The sequence below is a fragment of the Galendromus occidentalis genome, unplaced genomic scaffold (genome assembly GCF_000255335.2).
Source record: "Galendromus occidentalis unplaced genomic scaffold, Mocc_1.1 scf7180000075480, whole genome shotgun sequence".
In the NCBI taxonomy this organism is placed as follows: Eukaryota; Metazoa; Arthropoda; class Arachnida; order Mesostigmata; family Phytoseiidae; genus Galendromus; species Galendromus occidentalis.
The window spans coordinates 588-11,713 of record NW_003803470.1 but is presented as its reverse complement, the minus strand read 5'-3'; the positions used below and the strand labels follow the sequence as shown (position 1 = coordinate 11,713).

The window sequence follows — 11,126 nt, the reverse complement described above, 5'->3', positions numbered from 1 at the left end:
TGGCACCAGGGGCCGTTGGCACTAACCCGAAAACTCGGGGACACCGCATCGAAAACACTCAAGACTCGGTTGCATTATACATCTCGAAGTCCCAGGTCATTCCAGAATGTTTCATCTAAATCCGATAGATCTGACTAGCGCTCCATCGTGTATTTTCGGCGATCAGAGTATTTCTCATAGTCCTCCCTTGGTACATCGTTCGAGGAGCCCGCGGTCCGTTACCATTCCAATATCCTGATCGAGAGAATCCTCGATAGTCGACGAATTCTCGACCATGAGCAATTCCGTTTTACATCTGCGGTTCCGCACACATCGGTCTCAGAAAGTGAGAATTCATTCCGGGGCATGTCGACACCGCGCGACACGGGATGTGTTGGCACCGCACGATCAGGGCCATCTGACGCTATCGACGCACATTCTGAACGAGCTCCCCTCAAACTTGAGGTGGCATGTGCTTAGGTTCAGCAATGTGTCCAACTTCCTTGCGGGAGTCATGTGAAATTTCGGGAGCATCGCTCCAAAGACGAAAGAGTTCGAAAGAGAAAAGGCTTCGAGAGTTCAGGATGGGGAATCGAGGGCGTCGTGTACTTTAGATCAGACGTCGGAAGCGTCCACGGGGGAAAGTTCATTTAGCAGCCGAATCGATCTTAATGTAAATAAGGAACTTTGTCTTCCAAACGTTCTCCACGCATTGGTGTGACGTGCACGATCGAAGCCAGTGTAGGTATTCATCAGAAGCGTCAGAGTCATGGTCAGAAATCGAGTGAGGAAGACATCTCGCGCAAGCGTGCCAGCCGACGTCGTGCGGCGTGCGGTGGAGGCCGTTCGCCGAGAGGGGCAAACTTTCAGAGAAACATCTGAGCAGTACCAGATACCTCTACGTTCATTGAAAAGGTATTGCAAGACCTCCGACGAGTCCGGGGACGTCCGAGTAGGTTACGAGAAGCGGCGCCAAGTCTTCGATGGCAAGCAAGAGGAAGAACTCTCGGCCTATATCACGAGGGCGTCCGACATCTACTTCGGGCTAACTCCAAGGGATGTGCGAAAGTTAGCGTTCAAAGTGGCCGAATTCTACAAATGTGACTTTCCGCCATCCTGGGCCTCAAACGGTATGGCCGGCCCCGACTGGTTTTCCGCTTTTCTGAAGCGGAATCCCAGCTTGTCGATTCGAGTCCCCGAAGCAACAAGCTTATCAAGGGCGACATCTTTCAACAAAACCAATGTTTCAAGGTTTTTTGACTTGCTTGCCGAACTCTACGGGCGTCATAAATTCGGACCAGGCGACATATGGAACATGGACGAAACGGGGATAACGACAGTGCAAAGACCGGACAAGGTGGTGGCACGTCGTGGAATCAAGCAAGTAGGAAAGGTGACTTCGGCAGAGAGGGGAACGCTCGTCACGCTCGCCTTGGCCGTTTCCGCGACGGGGAACAAAGTTCCACCTTTTTTCGTTTTTCCCCGAGTCCATTTCAAGGATCACTTCCTGCAGTCTGCTCCAGCGGGGAGTATCGGATGCGCGAATCCTTCAGGCTGGATGAAAGAGGACAATTTCGTGCAGTTTGTCACACATTTCGTCAAACATGCAAAACCAAGCGTGGCACATCCATGTTTGCTTCTATTAGACAATCACCAATCGCATCTGTCCGTCGAGGCTCTCGACTTCCTGCGCGACAACGGCGTGATTGCCCTTTCGTTCCCGCCACACTGCAGCCACAAGCTGCAGCCGTTGGATAGGTCCGTGTACGGTCCATTAAAAAAATACGTCTACACAGCCATAGATGCATGGATGAAAAACCACCCGGGATCGACTCTTACCATATATGATATCCCGGGTGTTGTATCCACTGCACTCCCGAGAGCCGCCAGCGAGGAGAACATCAAAGCTGGATTCGCAGTTAGCGGGATTTCACCTTTTAACCGCGAAATTTTCACCGAGAAAGACTTCGCACCGTCCTACGTGACAGACCGTCCCCCGGATGATTCGGCAACTACCGATCCACAGAGAGCTCCGAGAACCTCGACGTCGACGCCAGCACCGCCGGAAGATGTAGTCCGCGCCGAAACATCCTTGGAAACGCTTTTCCCGTTACCGAAAGCCGGACCTCGTAGATCAACTCGGAAAGGTAGGCCAAAAAGATCGGCCGCAATACTGACCGACGAGGCTATGCGAGCAGCCCTTGTCGAGGAGCGGAATCGCAGCGCAAGTCGTGGAAACAAGGGAACCAAGAAGAAACGACCCAACGGCCGATAACGGCCGATTTTTCGAAAACTCACTCTCCGATTCCGAATGTCTTATTTTCAAAACATAGGTAGCCTTATCGTTATGATTTATAAATTATTATCAACCAATCTGTCACGGAGAAGCCTTTTGACTATATCTAGGTGCCTAAGGCGATTATCTCATTTAGAAATTTGCCGAATCTATGCTTTCTCATTGAATTGAGCTCGTTTGTCTCACAGTTCCGCTTCGGTGCCAAGATGTCCCGCATGCGGGGCTCATAGGCACTAAAACGGATGATCACCCGAGAGTCTGGCAATGCGCTAAGGGAGCCACCGAATTCAATTCTGTCCCTGCGCGGTTGCAGTCCACGGGAGTCCCGACTAGGAAGCTAAAATTGGTTGATTTGGATGGGCTGTGGATAGCGTTACTTCGAAAAGAAAGGCGAATCAGGTGCCAACATGCCCCGGTCACCCCTACTGTCTCAAAAGTTTTCAGAAGTCAGTGTTTCACTTGAGTTGATTACACTTGTTTGCATGATAATTATACTTAAATATGTAAGCCAAGAAACCCTGATCTAATTGATACAGAAAAAGACTGAATAGTCTTTTTCTGGAGAACTCTTTACGTTTTTTCACTGTAAGGGTCTATGGAACCCGGACGGTATATAAGGCACACTGAAATAAACATCAGACACAGATTCTTCTGTCACACGCAATCCTTGCGTCCTCATTCTTGAGAAGCACCTTCCCTGCCAGCCCTCGACCCTCGGAGATCATCAGAACATTGTGCCGAAACAACTCTAAACTCCGGACAACGGACTCCTGCCGAACTGAGCACCTGCTCTGTGAGCTAACACTCACTGGGATCCTCTCGGATTCCTAACAGTGTACCCTGATGGTGAGAGACCGGTAGCGTATGCCTCGGCGTCATTATCCGACGCTCAGAAGAAGTATTCAACCGGAGAAAAAGAGGCTTTGGCTTGTCTGTATGCCATAGAAAGGTGGCATGCATTTTTGTGGGGAAGGAGATTCAAACTCCGAACGGATCATCAGGCACTCGTTAGTCTTCTTGGGGCGAAAGGGACCGGGCGGGCCCCCATGAGGATAGCGCGATGGCTAGAGCGGTTGCGTACGTATAATTTCGATGTAGAGTACAGAGCAGGGGCAACGAATCTCGTACCAGATATGCTCTCGAGATCACCGCTCGCCGATTCGTATTCCGCTACTGGAGCGGAGGATGAGTTGGTGGTGGCGACGTTGAGCGAGAAGCTCTTGCCAATCACGTGGACGGAAATCCCTACCGAGACGACGGAAGACCCAGAACTCGTGCGAGTTAGGCAATGGCTAGAAGAGCGGAGACCCGATATAGATATGAAGCATTGGAAGAGCGTATTCGAATTGTCGTTAGAGCACGGAGTTGTGTTAAAGGGAGAACGGATCATAGTACCGGAGACGCTCAGATATCGAGTTTTCAGTTTAGCACACGATGATGCACATCAGGGTGTAGTGAGAACCAAGCAGCGTTTGCGAGAACGGTTTTGGTGGCCTAGCATGGACCGTTTCGTGGAAAACGCGCTTCAAGAATGTCCGATCTGCAGAAATCATGATAAGGCGGTTCAACTCTCCCCGAGTCCAATCACGACTACGCCATGGCCTAGGCGACCATGGGAGAGGCTGGCCATTGAAATAACGGGCCCGGACAATACCTTGGGAGCTCGTAATCGTTTCGCAATCGTGATTATTGATTATTTCTCGAAATGGGTGGAGGTAGAGTTCGCGGCAGAGTTGACGGCAAATCGAGTGGTGGCTATGCTGAGGAGATTGTTCAATCGAGAGAGCATTCCGGAAGTCATTGTGAGCGATAATGGAGAGCAGTTCATCAGCCGTGAGTTCCAGTCATATCTGAGCGCTTCCGGAATGGAACATATGCGAACGCCAGTGTACCATCCACAAGCGAACGGGTTGGTTGAAAGATTCAATCACACGCTCGGAAATTTCTGCAGCACAGCTAAAGAAAAAGGCGGAGATTTTCTGAGCAGGATGATCGAGATGATTGGGGCATATAATGCGACTCCCCATGCGACGACAGGCTGTGCCCCGGCGAAACTCCTGCACGGCCGGGACATGCACACGAAACTCAATGTCAGAGGAAGACCACTCACAACAAGCGAAGATCAATCTCTGGTTGCTGTCCATCATAGAGTGAAACGTTACCAGGAAGCTCAGAAACGTTATATAAATGAACGTAGACGAACAAAGACCTCAAAGGTGGAATTAGAGGTCGGTCATAGCGTTCGAGTACGCAAGCCCTTGGTTACGAAAGGACACAAGAAGTTCTCGGACCCACTGAAGATTCATGGAAAAGTGGGGCGAAGCTCCTTCAGATTGGAGGACGGAAATGTCTGACACCAGAATAGACTGGTTCCTGCGGCGGAAGAACCCGAAGAGGTTCAGGAAGTAAATAATACCGATGTGAAACAAAGTCATCAGGAGGCATCACCGAGAGAAACAGATTCAGCAGCGGATAATCAGAAAGAACTTCCACGGGCAGAAAGTGCGTCACCAGCTGAGGACTCATTGAAGATGTGGACGGATGCCGAGAGCTCGATGGAAGTCGGAAGCGACGCCGCTGACGCCGGAGCGAGGCCTGTTTGGTGGGGGAAGACAAAGCGAATGTCCCCAGGGAAGGAGTTGAGCAAACGTCTAGCTTTAGATAGCGAAGCCGAATCTCCATCGGAAGGGGAGGAGAATGTAGGGTAGCGATGTGACGAGATGCACTTCAGGCAATGACTACTGCTAGCAGCGCCCTCGTGCGTAAGAAAAAGCCAGTAAAGGTTGCCGATAGTCTAGGCACGGTTCCAATATCGAGGTGTCTTCAATACATTTCACTAGTCCACTCAGGGGCAGAGCTAGGAAAAATAGACGAAAAATGGCAAAAAATCGAAAAATTGAATTTTCGGAAAAACTGGACCTGATGCAGTGTGGGGCAAATTTTCGCCGTGAATATGATTATGATTTTACCGTAATCATACGCTTGAGTATGATTATAACCGTAATCATAATCACACGCGTGATTTTAATCATAATCATAGTCATAATCACAGAAATCACCGTAATCACACGCATCTGATCATGATTATAATCATACGAATGAGTGTGATTACGGTAGAATCATAATCATAATCACGGCGAAAAACTGCCCCACACTGACCTGATGGGGGAAATCTGTTACGGAAATTCGGTTGCAGCGCCCCCGATTTACCCCAAAATAGCTATCACATTCTTTGTAACGATTTGGCTGTCGGGCTGTGCAATCCGTATCTACCCACAACTGAGGATATTCCTCCTAATCAACAAGAAGATGAAAGGTCTGACTCAATTAATCAACCGCTAGTACTGAACTAAGACGATGCGAAAACGCCACCAGATAATCAAGGTCATTCTTGATAATTATTGTCAAAGTTATATCGAACCCTAACCACTCGAGAGACGACACGATCGTTACGAGAACCTGAGCGGAACTGGCGCTCCCACAAGATGGCGCGGCTACTCATGTTTATTAAGCACGGCGGTATAATTCAAATGCTGACAACTCTCCCCTTTTTCAGAACAATATCACGATTTCAGACGAATATCTCTGATCTATCTGAGTATTTACAGTATTATTTTGTCGGGTCGAATCTTCTCGGAGGCACCCCCGCTGTCGATCTGTGGGAGTGTCTGGGCTCGGGTGGTTCTTCGAATGGACGTGTGGGGATTCCCCCGAGGGCATCTTCGAAATGCCCGAGTTCAGCCTGGTCGTCGTCGTTCAAACTCGACTCAATTGATTCATTTTGGTGGCTGTTGTTCCGAGTGGGAAAAATCGGCTTCGGTTCGGTTATGTCGTCGGCGACTAGCAATGCTGGATGTAAACCAACCTCTGACGTTTCAGTCGTACCATTTGACTGATCAGTCTTCGATGGCCGCATCTGATTGAAGTGCCGTCTCCATATTCCGACCGATGTCCTCACCAGGGCCGCCTTCCGTCCCCGGAGTTTCACGATGCTGCCAGGGGTCCACTGGTGACGTCCCTGATAAGATCGGGCCACAACCCGCATTCCAGGCTTGAACTTGCTTTTTTGTTTCGTCGAATTCGTCAGAACTTGACTCTGGTCGCTCCTTCAACAAGTGGAGTCTTAATTGACGACCAATCATTCTCTTCGCAGGAGTTTCGTTCGTTAAGGCGTTATTAACCATCCGATGACTGAATAGGAATCTCTGCACGGCGGTGCGAAGATCCGTCTCGCCCCGGTCATGATTTTCTTCAATGCTTGCTTTGTGGTTTGAACATATCGTTCCACCTGACCGTTGGAGGCTGGATGGTAGGCTTGCGAGGTTTTATGAAGAATTCCATTTGTCTTGCAGAATGCGTTGAACTCATGAGAAGCAAACGTCGGATCATTGTCGGTAGCTACCACCTTCGGTAATCCGAAACGAGCTATCACTTTTCTCAGGTGTCGCAAGGTGCTCTGGGATGTTTTTGTTTTCGACATGAAAACGTCTAACCTGTTGGTATGAGCATTGACAAGGAGTAATAGGTAGCGTCCATCTATCGGTCCGGCATAGTTCAGGTGGACCCGGTCGAGAGCGTTTTCTGGTTCCCTCCAAGGGTGATAAGACTTCACGGGAAGTCTGGCATGTTGAGCGCAGGCTGTGCATCGTTTCGCAACTTCCTCTATGTCACGGTTCAGAGTCTCCCACCAGATGTGTATTCTTGCTAGCTCTTTCATTCTGTCAGCTCCAAAATGTCCCTCATGGAGCATTTCTAACACATCGAGACGGCGATCGACAGGAATCACCACTCGGTGTCCGCGGAATATAACTCCTTCGAAAACGATAAATTAAGATCTCTCCGCTCGCCAGTGCCTTCCTGGTTTGGCATTCGAACCATGAAGCCACTTTTGGAGTCGGCACAGAACCGGACATTTTCGAGTCGATTCAGCGATTACGCGGAGATCTGGGGAACGCTGTCGCCTATTTCAAGAGAGAATACGTCGACGGAATCTTCGGGAATGAAGAAATTTTCACTCTTCGCTGGGAGCCGCGATAGCATGTCCGCGTTCCCGTGGTCATTCGTGTTTCGGTAGACGATATCGAAACTGATTGACTGGAGAAACATACTGTAATTCGACATCCTCATCGCAGCTAGAGCAATGCCTTGGACGGAGAGAAGACGGAGACGAGGGGCTTGCTATCAGTGATCAGAGTAAATCGCCGTCCGAACAAATAGTAAGAGAATCGGCTTGCTTCTCTGATACCCAATGCTTCCTTTTGCAGTTGTGTATTGCGCTTCTCTGTGTCCGACAGCGTTCTTGAATAATAGGCGACCGGTCGCTCGGAGTCATCGTCGTATCGATGCGAGAGAACGGCCGAGATTCCGTAGGACGATGCGTCCGTCGCTAACAAGAGGGTCTTCCCCGGATCGAAAGGCACCAACACTCGTGGAGAACACATTTCTCTCTTCACAGCATTGAACGAATCGTTCATTTCGGCCGACCAAGCGAAATCCGAGCCATGGTTCCTGAACGCTCGGTACAACGGTGACGCTAAGTCAGCGAGCTCAGGCGCGAACGACGAATAAAATTGTAGCATTCCAATGAAACTTTTTAGCTCGCTAACTGACTTCGGAGTGGGAGCGTTTTCGAAGTTGGATATCTTGTCGTCGCACTTATGAATCTCCTGGTGTTTCAGCCGGAAACCGCAGAATTGTATGTCGTCAGCGAAGAATTCGCATTTGGGCAGGTTTAATCGTAGATCATTTTCGCTGAGGCGCGCCAGAACAGTGTCCAATCTATGTAGGTGTTCTTCATCTGTGGCGGCGGACACGATGGTGTCCTCAATCACGACTTCTACCCCTTCTATTCCAGCGAGGATCCCCTTCATAAATCGCTGCCAGATGGCGGGGGCGGAGGCGAGTCCGTTGCACATTCTGTTGAAGCAGTAAAGGCCCCGGTGCGCATTAACCGTGATGAATTTCCTATCTTCCTCCCGTATCGTCATGTGAAGAAACGCGTTTGAGACATCCAGCTTGGAGAATCTTCTCCCGATTCCTATATTGTCTGACGCATGCCTAATATTCTTCAGCGAGTGATCGTCTACGATCAGGAAACGATTCAGCCCGACTTCGAAGTCGCCGCAGATTCGTGCTCGCCTGTCCGTGAGCTCGCCTTTACCTCGAAGTGCAATTACAGCTGGGTTCGCCCATTGGCTTGCATTGACCTTTTCTATGATGTCGGACTTTTCGAGATTGTCGAGCTCTTTGTCAACCAATGGCAACAAGGCGTGTGGCACTGGCCGAGCTCGGAGATAAGTTGGCTTCGGATCGCCTTTGATATGGAGGGAAGCCTCCACATTTGGTATTTTCCCGATGCCCTCTTCGCTGAGTGTTGAGGTTTAGGTAGAAACTGGAAACTACTAGTCCTCGTTCCGTACTAGGAATATGACTCATACCAACCCACGGGGCCATATACCCGTGACAGTAGTAGAATACGTGAGTCACCGGGGTTGCACCCCGAAGTTACGACTCCAGCATGATACCCCTGAGGTAGTACGAAATTGAGCTAGCACCCCACATGCTAGGTACACCCAATAGCATTCTAGGACGCTACTTATGATAGACCGAGGTAGCCTTATCCTATGTATATGTATGTACGGATCAGGACATGTAAGGAGGAGCTTAGACTCCTGCCTAGGTATAAGAGACCTAAGATTTCGAATAAAATTCACTGTGGTATCTCCCTCTCGTGAGATTGCATCTCTGTGTATTCCTGAACGGGCTGCTCTTCTACTCCTGACCAAAGCTACGAATCTTGACCTTCAACACGTTATCAGCTCTCTTGCCCTTACCAACTGGCTGCACAGAGGTCCTGTGCATCTCCTCAACGATCGAGAGGGTAAGCTGAAGCTCTTTACCTACTGGTTTAGACGTACAGCTACGAGCAACTGCACAAGGTTTTTCGGCGCATGCAAAAAGTGTCAGAGATTGAGGATTCGTTTGATCTTTGTGATCGCGACTTGGCTCCACCTCAACTCTGTACCAATCAAGTAAGGCTGATGGCCGACCCTACTTCTGAAAGCTTATCTGGTAGAAAATTCAGTCGACTCGGTGCGGTAATACTGGCGGACGACGGTTCCAATTCTCTGGCATGGAAATCGACTGTGACTACGCTTCTCCAATTAGATGGGGATGCCTGGGATGTTGTTGACAAGAAAATTCCGGCTACAGCCGACAAATACAAGAAAGCAAATCTGGCTGCAAAAGCCATCTTGCTAAATTCCATATCACAAAATCTGGTTGCCTCGAAGTTCAGCTCGACAGTCGAAGATGCTGCAGCTTCAGACATTTGAGACAAACTAAATAAGCGCTTTGGTGCGACGGCTGAAGCCGCGGAGATCACCGCGCTATCAAGATTCTTCAAATGGAATCCTGGAAAGACAGTAATCCAGAATATGGATGCCTTCGATATGGTTATGGCTGGTGTTGAATTTGCGGATGCCACGCTAGGAGAACCGATGGCATGTCGCCGTCTGCTCCAAATGCTGCCTCCGTCATTTTCTCAGTAAAGCTTATTCTGGTCTATGAAAGCCTCATCTGATCAAACACTGCCAAATCTGTATGAAGCCATTAAACTTCACGCAGAAACCATCAACTCCAAGATGTCCGACTACACGGACCCAATAGCAATGTCCTCTCAGATGTCAATTCGAACTAATCGACGATTCCGCCCGAATAACCAACCAAGATTCGGACGTCCTAACTTTAATCGTCAAAGTTTTAATTCTACCCCGAATTATCCCTCAAATGCTAACAATAACTACAAACAACGAGACAATCGTAATAAATATCAACCATCCCGTCAATCCAATTCCAACTTCAATAGTCGACAGCAAAACAATAATAATTCAAATCAACAGCGTTTCCGCTTCAATCGACCAAACTTTTCTCGTCCCAATCAAAGCAAATCGAATACCAATCGCCAACGCCGTCCTACTCCAGCCTCCGCAAATGTGACTGAAGTCACTCCACTCCGCACAGTGATGATGACGTTGAGATCTTCACTGCTACTGTTTCCGAGTTCGACTATGATTCGTCTTCTTGGCTTATCGATTCCGGTGCGTCGCATCACATCACCAATGACCTAGCCTACATCCAGAATTACTCTGAATACAGCTCACCTCGCACGGTTAAAGTGGGGGGGACCAGAGGCTTTCGGCGTTGGGTGAAGGATTCGTGCGGCTTGAGCCAGACTCAACTCACGGTGAAGCCGTGCTGGATCTGTCTCATGTGCTCTACGTTCCTCAGATGCGCCGCAATCTGATCTCGATGGCTTCTCTCATGACTGATAATTGGTCAATCATAGCCACTAAGACTTCTCTTCATCTGAGCCGGGACTTAGCTACTCTTGAGGCTCCGATGGTAGATGGTCTTTTTGCCCTCCGAGCAAGATCCGTGACAGTTCCCTTTAACGCCGAATGCTTTCTCACTTCGTCACGTACATTAACCTTGCAAGGTGCTCATGAAATGCTTGGTCATATAAATAAACGCCAAGTTAAAGAATTCTTAGCTCGAGAGGGGATTCCCTTTAGGGATAACCAGATCACTTGTGCAGCTTGTCTTCAAGGAAAAATGAACAGGTCTAGCTATCATTCGAAGCCGACCTCTTCTATACCACAGTCCCTGGGTTATATCTCAACTGATCTATGCGGACCAATGGCCACTGTATCCCTTGGAGGAGGAAAATACTTTATGAATATGCACGACCAATACTCCAAATTCAACAAATTGTTCATTCTTAAATCGAAGGATGAAGCTCCTGATCTCATCTAGCAATTCATTGTCTGGTTCAAAAATCAGACCGGCTCCG

The 11,126-nt window shown here is 49.0% G+C and overlaps 1 protein-coding gene and 2 pseudogenes across 1 annotated transcript; 2 read left to right on the top strand and 1 right to left on the bottom strand.

Moving 5' to 3' along the window:
• The first annotated feature begins 748 nt into the window (after positions 1-748).
• LOC100904063 (uncharacterized) lies at positions 749-2,254 on the top strand. The gene has a single exon (XM_003737334.1). The coding sequence runs from the start codon at positions 749-751 to the stop codon at positions 2,252-2,254; it is 1,506 nt and encodes a 501-aa protein (XP_003737382.1).
• Positions 2,255-2,682: 428 nt separating this feature from the next.
• Positions 2,683-4,983, top strand: LOC100903914 (uncharacterized protein K02A2.6-like; annotated as a pseudogene).
• A 1,188-nt stretch (positions 4,984-6,171) lies between these two features.
• On the bottom strand, positions 6,172-8,641 carry LOC100903771 (uncharacterized protein K02A2.6-like; annotated as a pseudogene).
• Positions 8,642-11,126: the final 2,485 nt, after the last annotated feature.